At 37.6% G+C, this 13,858-nt stretch overlaps 1 protein-coding gene across 1 annotated transcript; it reads right to left on the bottom strand.

Moving 5' to 3' along the window:
- Positions 1 to 85: 85 nt before the first annotated feature.
- On the bottom strand, positions 86 to 12,071 carry LOC127622953 (solute carrier family 12 member 3-like). The gene is made up of 26 exons (XM_052097153.1): positions 11,672 to 12,071; positions 11,269 to 11,391; positions 10,541 to 10,616; positions 10,243 to 10,338; positions 9,125 to 9,264; positions 8,588 to 8,698; positions 8,364 to 8,475; positions 7,618 to 7,748; positions 7,429 to 7,513; positions 7,173 to 7,327; positions 6,766 to 6,873; positions 6,484 to 6,607; positions 6,265 to 6,366; positions 5,779 to 5,934; positions 5,480 to 5,579; positions 5,202 to 5,313; positions 4,262 to 4,399; positions 4,032 to 4,138; positions 3,768 to 3,850; positions 3,568 to 3,654; positions 3,366 to 3,467; positions 2,934 to 3,045; positions 2,584 to 2,670; positions 2,282 to 2,417; positions 2,099 to 2,166; positions 86 to 1,963 (listed from the first exon to the last, which is right to left on the bottom strand). The coding sequence occupies exons 1-26, from the start codon at positions 11,921 to 11,923 to the stop codon at positions 1,822 to 1,824; spliced, it is 3,045 nt and encodes a 1,014-aa protein (XP_051953113.1). The 5' UTR covers positions 11,924 to 12,071; the 3' UTR covers positions 86 to 1,821.
- Between the last annotated feature and the right edge of the window lie 1,787 nt (positions 12,072 to 13,858).

Here is a 13,858-nt window from a genome sequence, read left to right as displayed (position 1 = left end):
TTGTACTTTGTTAAATAATAGTAACTTTAAAAATGTTATTAACAAGAGAACAAGTCAATACATAAGTAGTACTTTATTAAATATATTAAGTAACATTTTTCATCAAAAAGAGAACAAGTCTATACAAATTATAATTGTATTGTAAAATATATTGCTCTATAATCAAATTGTTCAATTGTTGAATTAAGATAATCAGAATCAACAGAGAGGCTTGTAACTTAATTAGTAGGCTTGTAATTAAACTACAGTTCTAGTTTTAGAGAAAATTGACTAGTATTTTGCTTTTATTTTTTGAAGAAAGTTCATATTACTAAAGCAGCAAACACTAATACAAGCCATTAAAGTGATAGTTCACCCAAAAATTTTAATTCTCTCATCGTTTACTCACACTCATGCCATCCCAGTTCTGTATGATTTTCTTTCTTCTGCTGAACACAAAGCTTTTTAGAAGAATATTTAAGCTCTGTAGGTCCTCACAGTGTAAGTGAATGGTGACCAAAAATTAAAAAATATTAAAAAAAACAGCAGGTGATGAGGCACTGAGTGGCTATTCCACACTGAGCGCTGCGCATTGGCGGTTTTTTCTGGTCGCCGAGAGTTGAAAAATGTTCAACATTGGGTAAAACGCATCACTTTTTAACCCAGCTGTCCAATCACACTGGAGGAGGTGCGGGACAAATACCACACTGACCAACCGTCACATCCTACTTGTACAATGACTGAACAACTAGTGGAGGAGAAGGTAGCTGGTCTCTGAGTATTCATGTCTGTACCAGAAGACATTCCCAGACTATCACAATATAAATATGAAAAATAATGCTTGGAGGAACATTACATGGTTCAGCCTTCCCTTTAGCCAGAGCAAGTACTCTACCTTGTGCCGACATTTTTACATTCAGTACTTATTGATAACAAAAACTCTCTGTGAAATTAGGTACTTGCAACACAATACTTCCATGTCTATTCCATATCATAGCAACCAATGTGTCTCAGCTGAAAAAACGCTGTGCCACCAAAGCGCTCTCAAGCACTCCCAGCTGGGCGTTTTCAGTTGAATTCCTGGCATTTTCATCTGGCAAAAAATGCTTTGGTGGACCCATTGCCTAAAGGCAGCATAAAAGTATTCCATACAACTCCAGTGGTTTAATCCATGTCATCAGAAGAGATGTGATATGTGTGGGTGAGAAACAGGTCAATGTTTAAGTCCTTTTTTTTTACTATCAATCTCCACTTTCATGTTCAAATTATTCTTTTTTCTTTGGCGACTTTGGCGATTCTTCATGCATATTGTCACTTACTAGGCAGGGAGAATTTCATATAAAAAATGTATTAAATATTTATTTGTTTTTAACTCACACATATCATATCACGTCAAAAGACATGAATTTAGCCTCTTGAGTCGAATGTATTACTTTTATGCTGCCTTTATGTGCTTTTTGAGCTTGAAAGTTTTGGTCACCATTCACTTGCATTGTGAGGAACTACAGAGCTGAAATATTCTTCTACAAATCTATGCTTGTGTTCTGCTGAAGATAGAAAGTCATACACATCTGGGATGGCGTGACGGTAAGTGAATGATACAAGAATTTTCATTTTTGGAATAACTATTCCTATAACATTATAGATTAAGAATTAAAGTTAAACCAAAGAGGACAAACACCCTTTGAACAACACAACAAGTATTAAACACAGCATGAAATTAAGTACATTGGTCATAATTTAACATTTTAATAAGTCGATTTTAACAGTTTAACAATGACAAGCTAAGTTTATTTCTTTGGATGTAGGCATGTGAACAGTATTGTCAGAAAAAGCTGCTGTTCACTGGCAGTACTGCGTCAGCACATTCTCCTGATTTCCTCTGACAAGAAGAACTGGAGGTCGAAGGTCACGGGACACAATTTCTAACCAAGCCATGTAGAGGGCACTTGGACATGCCCCTCTTCGTCCAACAGGCATGGTGCTGCCAAGTCACAGATGACAGGTGATGTCAGATATTTACACTGCTATTAGTTAAACAATGTTTGATCACTGCTTAATTTGTCATGTAATCTGAATGATGTTGTGACAACACATCGTATATATGAATAACACTTACACAACAATCAATGCAGCATCTCTTGAGTAATCTTGAATAACTTCATTCAGACGGATCTGCCGAAGGGACTGCACAAACAGGACACAAAATATTAAAAGTTCAAAAAAGAGATAATCAGAATTCATAGTCTATGAAGAAAGTAAACCACTAGATCATTGAAAAATCATTCTAACTTTAAATTACCTTTGCTTTGAACGTTTCCACCTCCTCATCAGACACCATCCAGGGACATTCCTTCATTGTCTCGTCAGCTTCTTCATCATTCTTTTGGACTGCACTTACTCTATATGGAGCTATGAGATCTTCAAATCTCTTTATGCTTTTTCAATAATTGGGAGGGCAGAAATAAATTAATGTTTAGGAACAGAAACTGATTCCACAACAAATACAAGCAATACAGTTCGAGAAAATATCATAAGACTAGTAGGTCAGTACAGAAAACTGTATCATGAATAGAGTTTAAAAGAGGTCAAGAGAGACCGTACTGCTCAGACTGTGGTTTTTCATTGATGTCAGGAAGGACTTGAATATCTTGGAAACCCAGACGGAACCTGGCAATCAGAGCTTTAAGCCTGTAATTGACAAAGACACAAACTCTATTTAATGTATTTTCTGTGGAAGAGACTTGGAAACGTGAAAAACAACAGTTGTTTCTATGCTAAATCATTGATTATTAATTTATAAATGACAAAATATGTAACAATATGCATTAAATAAACCATATTATAGCATATCTAATGTACAGTATCTACATTATATATTAATTACTGATATATACTGTACATGCAATGTGTGTAAAATGGACAATATGATGTAAACTCAAGACAATGCATACTCTTCTTTCTGTTCCTCAATCTGCTGAACTTCACCTCCGACAAACACCCTCACTTTGCATCTGGCCCATCGCTTCTTACGGGTCAGGAGGTAAGGCACCAATAGTGTCAGACCTGACAATACACTCAATTATTAAGGGCTAGGTCATCCAAAAATACAAATTCTGTCATCATGTTACTTTCCCTCATGTCGTTTCAAACCTGTATGGCTTTCTTTCTCCCGTGGAACACAAAACTAGATGTTAGGCAGAATGTTTGGGGACTGACTCAGACTAACATTCTGCCTAACATCTACTTTTCTGTGCCACAAAACAATATGAGGGTGAGTTTTGGCTAAACAATACCTCTAAGGCATGTTTTTCCACTATAAATTCTCACATAAGTTACAAAGGCAGTATTTCAATCTGGATCCATAGGAAATCAATAAATCTCACCCCCATCATCAGAGAGCCAATACACATCGATGGTCTTCTTGTCCTGTTTAGATTGAAACACAGTGGCAGGCTGGGACATGGCCATCAGTGTCTCAGTATCCACTGCCACAGGTGATAAAAGAGGGGAAATGTTTTGGAAGGAGTCTTAACATTGTACCTAACCTGATATAAAGTCACGCAATTTGAAGGTTTGGATACATACATGATGTGTCAATTGTTGGTTTGGTAGTAGAAGAGGAGGTCCTGGTGTCAAGTACCTGTTCAGTAGATGTCTCAAACCCTAGATTCACTACAGTGAAGGGAGAATTTAGTCTACAGTTGTTGCTTTTAGAGGGTCATAAATCAGGGCATTGCACATAAATAGTGTAAGCAAGAAAAGCAGAGTTTTGAAACAGTCCTAACCATGTGCCTGCATTGCTCGACATATATCAAGACCCTCCTTCATCCGAAGGACACAAACACCATATTGCAGGTCAAATGCATCGCTGAAAACATATGGATTAAACCAATAAAGATGTCCAAATGCACAAGATTAATAGAGACCAAATGTAAAAGTTTAAGTCTCTTCCATTAAAAAATTTATGGAATTAATTAAACTGTCATATGCCTTTAGAGATTTTCTAAAATAATTAAACATTGACAGAACAATGCAAAAAATATACATACTGCAAAATTCCAATATAGTTTTCAAGGTTGCTCCATTGTCCTTTACGCCAGTTCTTCTTAAATCCCATCACTAAGATATTAGGTTTCATCCGACCCAATCCCGTACTCTGGAAGAGAAACACCACCACAAATGGACATTACTAGACCAGAAAAGTAACATTAACAATATTTCTTTTGAACTAATAATGTGGTAGAATGTCAGGCATGATGCATTATGTGACGTGGGTGACCTGCAGCAGCATCTGTACACCAGAGCGAATGTCATCAGCCACTACAGTGTGGTAGAAGGACTTAATGCGGCGCTTGTTTAGCCAATTTAAATGAATACTGCTATTGGCCGAGTCCACAGCACCAGGCGAGGGTCCCTTCTGTTAAGAAGACACAGTAATTTAAAGAGACAGTTCAGGAGAAAAGGTAAAAAGTACAAGTTTTCACACATAATTTTTTTAAGTATTCCTTTATTCGCTGAAAAGCTGGGAAAAGAGATAAATATATCCTTGGTGTGCCCGAGAAACCTTTTTTACATAATTTGTTTTCCCAAATTTAAAGGGATAGTTCACCAAAAAGGAAGATTCTCTTATCATTTACTCATCCCTATGCCATCCTAGATGTATATGACTTTCTCTCTTCTGCAGAATACACTTTTTTCAATCAATCAATCAATCAATCAATATTTAAGTCATTTTTTACTATAAATCTCCATTTTCACATTCACATTCTTATTCAATTGTATTTTTTGTTCATATCAACACTTACTGGGCAGGGAGGAGAATTTATAGTAAAAAAGGACTTAAATATTTATCTGTTTCTTACCCACACCTATCGTATTGCTTCTGAAGACATGGATTTAACCTTTGGAGTTGTATGGATTACTTTTATGTTGACTTTGTGCTTTTTGGGGGTGAACAATCCCTTTAATGCTAGTTTCCTACACCTTTTGTCAAAACAAAATCGAATTTTCCAGTTGTTCGGGATTACTGAATACTAGCACTAGCTCTAGCAAAGAACAATATTTAAAAGCTGAGCATAACTAGAAAACATTAGAATTTTCCATTACCTTTCCAGGCCTGAAGAACATTATAATTTTTAAATTCCCTCATATTTTCAGGATTTCAATGACTGTGTGACTGTTCTAATGGCTGCATGAAATGTTTCTGTTGGTAGACTCACTGTAATGACATTTGCACATATCATCAGGCTCTGGTTCTTGGTGAAGGTGCTGATCAGATCCACCAGGGAAGGACGCATAGAGGGTGGTCCAGTGAGAACAAGACACTGTGGTCTGAGAGAAAGAGCAGATGGAAAAATTAGGGCACATGATGAAATGATGAGAATGAATGATCGAGAGTAGCAAAAGAGAGAATAGGATAAACACATGGAACACATAAGCGAAGCCCAAAGGAAAAACAAACAACAACATGGAAAGAATAACAAATACAGTAATTTACCTATAATTCTTTATATGCTCTTCAACTTGGTTGAGACCTACACAGTGAGATAGTGCCATGTTGTATGAGCTGGCTTGCATTGACGAGCCCCAGTTGACATCTGCAATGCATAAACACAATAAAGCCATAATGTTCTTGCTAAAAAGTTTTGCTCTGAGTACGGGTTGAAAGCCTGGCTTTTTATACACATTAAGGTTATGATGTCTGCTTGAAATTATGACTGAAGTATGCTTCATATGATCATTCTTTCTGTGAAAAACTAGTGTCCACAAGCTATAAAGAGCTTGTTGATGTCTTACCAGGTTTCTTATACAGCACATATCCCAGCAGGAAGATGATTATGCCAATGGCTATGAGAGCAGCCCACCAGGTTAGGAGAAACATGATGATTACAGACACTACAGCTCCAAGCAAAGACAGCCACTTGCTGTAGAATCGAAAAGTTGGACGCCAACCTGCCCACATACAAGGAAAAGGAGAAAAAATTTAGAGTGTGTCAATAAGATTACAGCTATTTTGAGACTTGTGAATTGCCGATAGCATGTAGATTGGTATGTGAGTTTTAACGATGCTAATGGCTGCAACAAAATGTTGCATTCTTGCCGCAAAGCACACCTTGTTTGCATTCATCTTGTAATCTCAAGATAACAAACCTGCGGTGGCTATGCACGGTTAAAAAAGTGGTTAAAGAGCTTTATTAACCACAAAGACATTAAGAGTTGTAAATAGGCTATTAAATCGTAAACTATTAGCTTAACCCATTTTTGTTCGATATTTGAGCTAACCTGGTGAGTTAGTGATGGAGGCATGAAAGCAACTGAAGTTGATGAGGGCATAGGAGCAGAGGAAGAAGTTGGAAATGATGGGAGCAATGGTGTTCAGCTCAGCTGAAATACATATTAGAACAATTGTATGTAGGGACATTTCTTTAATACACAATAAACATTTGATTTTGAGGCCCATTAAAAACTTGCATGGTTAAGGATTTATGTATTATGGCTTACCAATAAGAACGAAGCATACAGCGATGATGTAGGTTAGCAGGTAGCTTCTCAATGGCTCATTATTCTTCCCATAACCCTTCCCGAAAAATCCAATGCCTGGATACAGGTTGTCTTTGCAAAGGCACTGTAGGGAGACGAGGCATTGAAGAAATAAAGGATGAAAGATATGTGAGAAGAATGTTTAATTTAATTATTCTAATGTTTACATCACAAACACACAGTTTGCTGTAAGAAATAAGGGGTTTTGTGTTGAATGAAAATGTTCAGGGGCTCATTTATTACCTGAAACACTTTAGGGGCGGACACCAGACATGCCAGGGCTGAGGAAAGAGTGGCTCCAAAAATGCCAGCCGTGATCAAAGGAGCAAAAGCCGACACCATACTTAAACTCTGAAGTGATATAAGACAGAAGAACATACTGTATATGTTCCTGTTTGAATGAGGCTGTTGAAATGGGGGGTTTTGACCTTTTTCCAACTTTTAATTGACAAAATAGTTGAGTTAGAAGTGGGGAATGTGGTCTGGGAATGGTGCAAGACAGATTCCAAACTGTGTTGCCCACATGAGCACAAGCAAAGTATCATTGCATGTGTGCTTAGCTTCTGTGACATTTGATCATGCCCCATTAAATTGTAATAACACATTGTTGCGAAAGCACTACTCATTGACCATTTAGACATGCCGGATACCTGATAATTATTGCTCATTCCAAAAGTGCAGGTCTTGTTGGTAATACATTCACTGAAGTTCCAGCCATAGTTGCAGCTCACACCCAAGCAGTCCCCAGACAGAGACGACACGGTGTCATTCAAACAACCAGAAGCATCACGCACTACACAGGAGCCTGAAATACAATTCAATAGCACAGCAATGGGGAAAGAACAGTTGTTAGTGTTAATGGGAAATAATGGGATAATTGTTTTGGTAGACACTTCCGATACTCACCAATGGTAGCTGAGATTATGAGGTAAGACAAAGTGGTCCAAAAAATAGCCAGCATTGTACCACGGGGTATAGCAATATTGGGGTCCTGTGGGAAGTAGTTTGTGTGATTACAACTTTTTGAGGCTTGATTTTCTACAAATAAATATGCTTAATAACATGTTTTATTTTGAGACTGGAAGCTAAACTTGCCTTCAGATCTCCAGAGATATTAGCCCCCGCAAGGATGCCTGTAGCTGAGGGGAAGAAGATGGAAAACATGCCAAAGAAACTGCCCTCCGGTCCACGCCAGCCGGGCACAAAGTTTTCCGCAAAAATATCGGCTATCGCACACAAACAGAGACACTTGGCTGTGTAATATGACAAGCACTGAGAAAATTAGGACGAAGTGTACAGCACTGTGCAAAGGTTTTAGGGAGTTGTGAAAAATGCTGCAGAGTGAGGATTTCTTCAAAAATAATGGCATAATAGTTTTCATTGATCAATTAATGTCATACTAAGTCCAGTAAACTTAAAAATCCTAAATCAATATTTAGACAACATTTGCCTTCAAACATCACCAATTTTCCTACGTATACCTGGACACAGTTTTTCTTGTTTTTGGGGAGATAGGATGTTCCAAGCTTCTAGGAGAATTCACCACAGTTCTTCAAATGCTTCTGTCTCTTTATGTAATCTCAGACTGACTCAGTGGTTGGCACTGTGGTGTTCATGACATCTGTTGCAGGGCTCCCTGTTCTTCTATTCTATTCTAATTTATTTGCAAAAAGAATGTTTGTCTAAAATGTATATTTCCCATTGACACACTAAAACTGAAAATATAAATAACCATATTAGGACAAATGTTTTTATGAAACATATTATGTGGCTAAGACTTTTGCACAGTACTGTATTTAGTAGCATATTTGTGGAAAACATCGACTGCATTGCTTTCTGACCTCTGTAGCTGTAAAAACCTTTGGCTTGCTTCTGTGGAGATGCTGGAATGATGGTACCCACAATGTAACTGGCAAAGGAGACCATTATGACAAAGAAGAACAAGACCTGGGCCTGGGAGTGGAACAGAACCAGGAGCAAGCTATGTGACTTTGCTTGAATTGATCAAAAGCTGGAATTATTCATGTAATAAGAAGGCGAAAATCGCTTAATTTGAGAAACAAACCTTGGACTCCCATTCCATTCCAGCCATTGAGATAGCCAACAGGCAGGTGACAGTGATCACTCCAATGATACGGATATCATTAAGTGGGTCTACCATACTAACCTCACTCTCCTGTTTTGGGGTTAGAGATTAATTCAATTTCATTGTGTCAAAAATAATTCAGTTTCAGTGCAGAAATGAGCGGTGGTCAGTCAACATTCTGTGTACTCTCACATAATGGCAAGATCGCTAATGAGATCATTTTAATCAGATGACATTAAATGGAGATCAAATGGAGTCCTCTGCTTCTTAGAATTGTATTTTATTTATTTATTTGTTTATTGAGAAAAAGACCTTAGAAATGTCACACCTCTCCTCTAGAGTTTCAGAAGAGATCTCAACAATGTCAGAAACTGTGCTATGATGCCAACACCTGCCATCTAAAGGCATAGATATTAAATGAAACATTACTGATAGCTCCAGTAAGTGAGTTAAGAAAGAGGAACCTCTGAGCAATAAAATATTCATCTGGGCTGTTTGCTGGTCCATATCACCCACCTGCATGAGAGCCTGCACTGTTTCTGCAAAGCCCACAGTATGCATGGCCACAGCCACTGCATTTGCAAAAGCAAATATAAGCCCAATTGAACCTCCGAGCTCTGGGCCCAAGCTGCGAGAGATCAAGAAATATGTTCCACCTGGGGGAAGAAATAAAAAGGATGTGAACTGATTGCAGATTAGAGGTGGCTATTAAATTGGATATTTGACTGGGCAATATTGTATCATGAAGAGAAGTCTGATAAGGGCTTAAAGGTGTACTCAGTAATTTTATTCCTCATTAAAAAGGTTTACCTCCTGAAGAAATTATTTGTAATTTTGAAACATGTGTATAAGATTATGACCACTAATGTGAGATCAAAACTCCAGTCCTATCAGTAACCTTAAAAAAGCTGCTTTATTCTACATGTAGAGGGTCCCCTCATGGGGGCAGCCATGTAAGGATCGCATTACCTGCCGAATACTACTCGTTTAATCCCAGTAACCACCCTGTGAAAAAGTAAAACATTACTGAGTGCACCTTTAAACACAAATTAGTAATTAACTACTGCAGGGGTTCACCAAAAAAAGGTTGAGAACTACTGAACTACAGTATGTTAGTCAAGCCCACTCAGCACATACAGAACCTGTCAAAAATGTGGACACTTGACAGAATTTGTTTCCTATGATCTTAAATCTTTTGATCTAAAAGGTTGAAATTTAAACTCTGCCTACAGCACAGCTGTAATCAAGGCAAAAGGTGTCAGCTTTGAAGAAGAAGCTAAGATACAAGGTGTAACATGTTTTTGGTAATTACATGATACCAACACTTCCATTTGTGGTATTATATATGTAAGGGCAGGCAGCTGGTACAAAGCTGTGTGGTACGTGTAAACCTCATGCCCGTGTCCTCAAGAGGCACACTAGCGACTGACGCTAGAGACTGTAGCCTTTACACTCCTTGTTAGCGCACCTGCCTCCCGTGCCGGCTACACCGGTTCGGATCCCGCTCGGAGCGGGTTGAGCAGGACCGTTTACATCTAGTTTTGATGACTGTACTTTTATTATTTATAAATGTAGAAAACAGAAATAATAATAAACTTTTGACTGGTAGTGTACATATATTGTCATGTCTTTACCTCCTTTAACCTTTCCATTAGTGGCAATTGCTGATGTGGACAGGCCAGTGATGCCCGTTATAGAGGAGGACAGCAAGATTATAATCCAAGTAAGACCTTTGAATTTAGGGGAAGAAACACGTTCACTTTAATAAGGACACATGCTGAAACATTGACTTACCAGTATATCACAGCAATATACCGCTTTACAACAGCCCTAAGGGTTTTTCACAAAAATCTTGCAAAACATGTACATAAAAAAACAACACCACACTAACAGAGGTAAGATCAAACAAGATAACAACAGAGACTGACATACCAATCCCAGCCTGAGCTGTTATCCAGGGAAGCCTCAAGTACAGAATAACTCCCCAGATATTCAGCATACAGCGGATCTACAGGGATTAAATGAATAGAGTAGATGTGTTGGAGTAGCAGAAGATCAATCAATGCTTTGTGTTTGGCTTGGGGTATAGTTTTACCCATATGCAGTGAGTTTTAAAAACTGAGACCACTGGTGAAAATGCTTCTATTTTGCATTTTTCTAAATGAATACGAAAATGTGCTTTACAAATGATCAGCAATACAATTTGAGCAAAAGGTGGATTGAATAGTTGACATGAATTTCAGGATTTCTTCACATTTGGCATGTCCTCCTTTTGCTTTAAAGACAGCAAGTACTTGGCTCAAGCTCCACAAATTTGTGCAAAATCTGATCCATATTATCCAGCATAATTTGAGAATTTTTCAAAGAGCATTTTGTGTTCATCAGTGGAGGCGAGGAAATATGGTCAACGTGACACATTTTCTTACATTCGATTTGTGACCTAGGACTAGTGCAGAATCTGAAATATTTCTTCTTCATTTTATATCATAATGTTTATTCCTTTTAATTTATTCATAATCCTGAAACTGTTTATCTCCTAGTTTAAATCAGATTTAAATCCCAGATTATCAATTTTGTACTCAGACATTTGAACCCCACTGCAATGTAATTCAGACATCATGAAGCATGTTACTGATAACCTTAAAAATCATCCATCTTACCATGACTCCCTGAGCCCATCCAAAGCGAGCTGGTTCTGGAGGAGGTTCTGCAGATTCATCTTCCTCTGGGCTCTGTTTGTCCACATTTGTCTCCTCATACAGAGGAGGTGGAGATGGGTCATCCTGGAAGAAAATGTAAATAAGCTCATGGAAAAGCATGATTTATTTATACTGTTATTGATACCATATTTGTGTGTTCTAATAGTTTGAATGAATTCAAAATAGTAAATTGGTTCATATTATTAGCAATTCAACGTTTATTTTCTTTGTATTAGGAAGGCCTATCACTGAAATACTTTGGCATTACAGCATTGCTTTAATATGTATCAGTTCATTTATCACGTGCAATTTCTAATTTTATACTGTAAAAGTGTTTCATGAGTCTCACTGCTGTGGTTCCTACCTGAGGGTTGGAGTGAAGCTGAAAGAGAGAAGGTCTTGATTTCCTTGCTCTCCCAAAAACCTCTGTGTTAGTATAGAAGTCATAACTTGGTGGGGTATCCATCGTGTCATATCCAGAAAAGACCCCAGAGCTGCGTGAGGCCACACTTTCAGTATCATGACTACTACATCCCCCCAAACTGAATTTACGGTAGTCTCCATTGCCAGGTCCCGAAGAGACCGAGAACTGGCTTCTGTTGTTTGTGAGGTTCATTCCTTCATTGGCCTGTGGACGATCTTTACCATAGTGAATTAACAGACATCTGAGTATAGCTAGGGGTTGATCCGAAGGGTTATATTATACCTGAGCCAGAAGGAACCTCATTTGACTGTTTAATTAGTGTGAGAACATATTCAGGACCTTTTTTTTAACGGTCATTAATTCTTAAGTGTTGCTGTAGGGCTTGTAGCTTGTACTGGGGCTTGTAAACATCATCATCCTGTAATGACTAAGATCTTTGGTAATATATCCTTGAAAGAGGTTCTCAAGGACAGCTGCATTTTTTAAGAGTGAGTCCTGCATGTGTCATTTATGTGTATCTCAAGAGACTGACAATGAGCACTTTATTTAATATACTATGGAAATCATATAGTCAGCTTGTATGATTGATCGAATTGAAATACTATAACTTAGGTAATTGCTTTTATGGCCAGATAGTGATCAGGTTTACGCATGAGAGCTAAAACTTTCTGAACAATGAAATTTAATTATTTGGTTGAGATACAAGCTAAAGTTAAATAAACAATACATGGACAAATGGTCAATGGAGAAATAGGTTGACCAAGATAGTATATTCGTCTTGATCAGAGAATTTTCCAAGCCGTGACCTTAATTTTTGCTGCTTCAAACCACAATGACAAGCTCACGGTGGTTCCAACTGAAAGACTTTGGCCTTGAGCAATGACTGATCATTGCTGTAGAAGTTCCTCATTAACTGAAAGACTAATGTCCGCCAATGCATGTGACCCAGGGAGCAACATCGGGTAAAGTAATTGTTTCTGCAGAAATAATTTTCAGTGTAATTAGTGCAAATCCTGTAAATGTACCCACAAGTGCTCTCATTTGAAGTACATTTTTTTTATAAATGTTCTATTATTAGAGACAGAGTTTAAGCAGAAAACCAATTGCTAAGTAGTCATCTTGAAATGTTGGAGGCGATCTGTCATAACAATGTATGAAGCGTTTTAAACTGAAATGTAAATTAATCTACTGTATGTTACACTGCCGATTAAAAAAATATATATATTATTCCAAAGTCTAAGACCAAAATCTAATTTAATTTACAAATAAGCAAAGTTGTAGGATTTCGAAACTTTTAAACAAGAAACGTTGACATAACATTAAGAAGACATATTTGAGATTCGGTACTATTTCCAGGCCACTATGTAAGCACAATTGTGACATGTTAAGTGTCCCTTAAAACTTCACTTTGCCAAATTTCCACTAAAGCACCTTGATAGCATTTGTGAACAAACCAAATCCTAAGGCAACACCCAAACTAATCGGTTTTGTTTTTTCATTTTCTGAGGTCATCGTTTTCCAAGTATGCAGCATTGGAGAGTGTTTTTGAAACGTGCTGTTATCAGTGGTGGGGATCACCTCTCTTGTGTGGAAGGATGAGAGGTGTAAACGTAACAAAATCAATGCGTTTTCAAATGAAAACTTAGTGCGAACGTAGCTTTAGGAATTAATTAGAATTTTTAATTGAACTTGTGCTGATAATATAATTTGTAAGGAAATAATGCATTAAATTTGAAAAATTACAAATAGAAACATTTTCACTAATAGTCTGAGTCTTGGACCCCACTGTAGACCTATACATACTAGAATATACTGTACAATTTTCTGCCTCACAAAGATATTATCATAAGAAGCTTCATTTTGGTGGTGCAAATGTCTTATTTCAAAGAACCATTGCCATGATATTAAAGTACTTTTATATATGCTGTAAACATATACAGTATCAGCTACAACATTAAACCCCCCTGCCTAATATTGTGTAGGTCCCAATCATGCTACCAAAAATGAACCATTCTGTGCTGCTATTCTTCTCACCACAGTTGTACAGAGTGGTTATCTGAGTAACCGTAGACTTTGTCAGTTCGAACCAGTCTGCCCATTCTCTGCTGACCTCTCTCATCAACCAGG

This window comes from Xyrauchen texanus, chromosome 29 (genome assembly GCF_025860055.1).
Source record: "Xyrauchen texanus isolate HMW12.3.18 chromosome 29, RBS_HiC_50CHRs, whole genome shotgun sequence".
NCBI classification, from domain to species: Eukaryota; Metazoa; Chordata; class Actinopteri; order Cypriniformes; family Catostomidae; genus Xyrauchen; species Xyrauchen texanus.
Note: the sequence above shows the minus strand (reverse complement) of the source record. Positions and strands in the feature narration are given on the sequence as shown.

Bases quoted from the DNA above. Each gene is read 5' to 3' on its own strand.
- LOC127622953 (XM_052097153.1), bottom strand. From the start codon at position 11,923: ATGAACCTCACAAACAACAGAAGCCAGTTCTCGGTCTCTTCGGGACCT. The intron at 9,265-10,242 runs GTAAAGACATGA...TTCTTCCCCCAG, and splicing joins TAATGGAAAGGTTAAAGGAG to GTGGAACATATTTCTTGATC. The intron at 5,580-5,778 runs GTAAGACATCAA...TATGCATTGCAG, and splicing joins TGTGCTGTATAAGAAACCTG to ATGTCAACTGGGGCTCGTCA.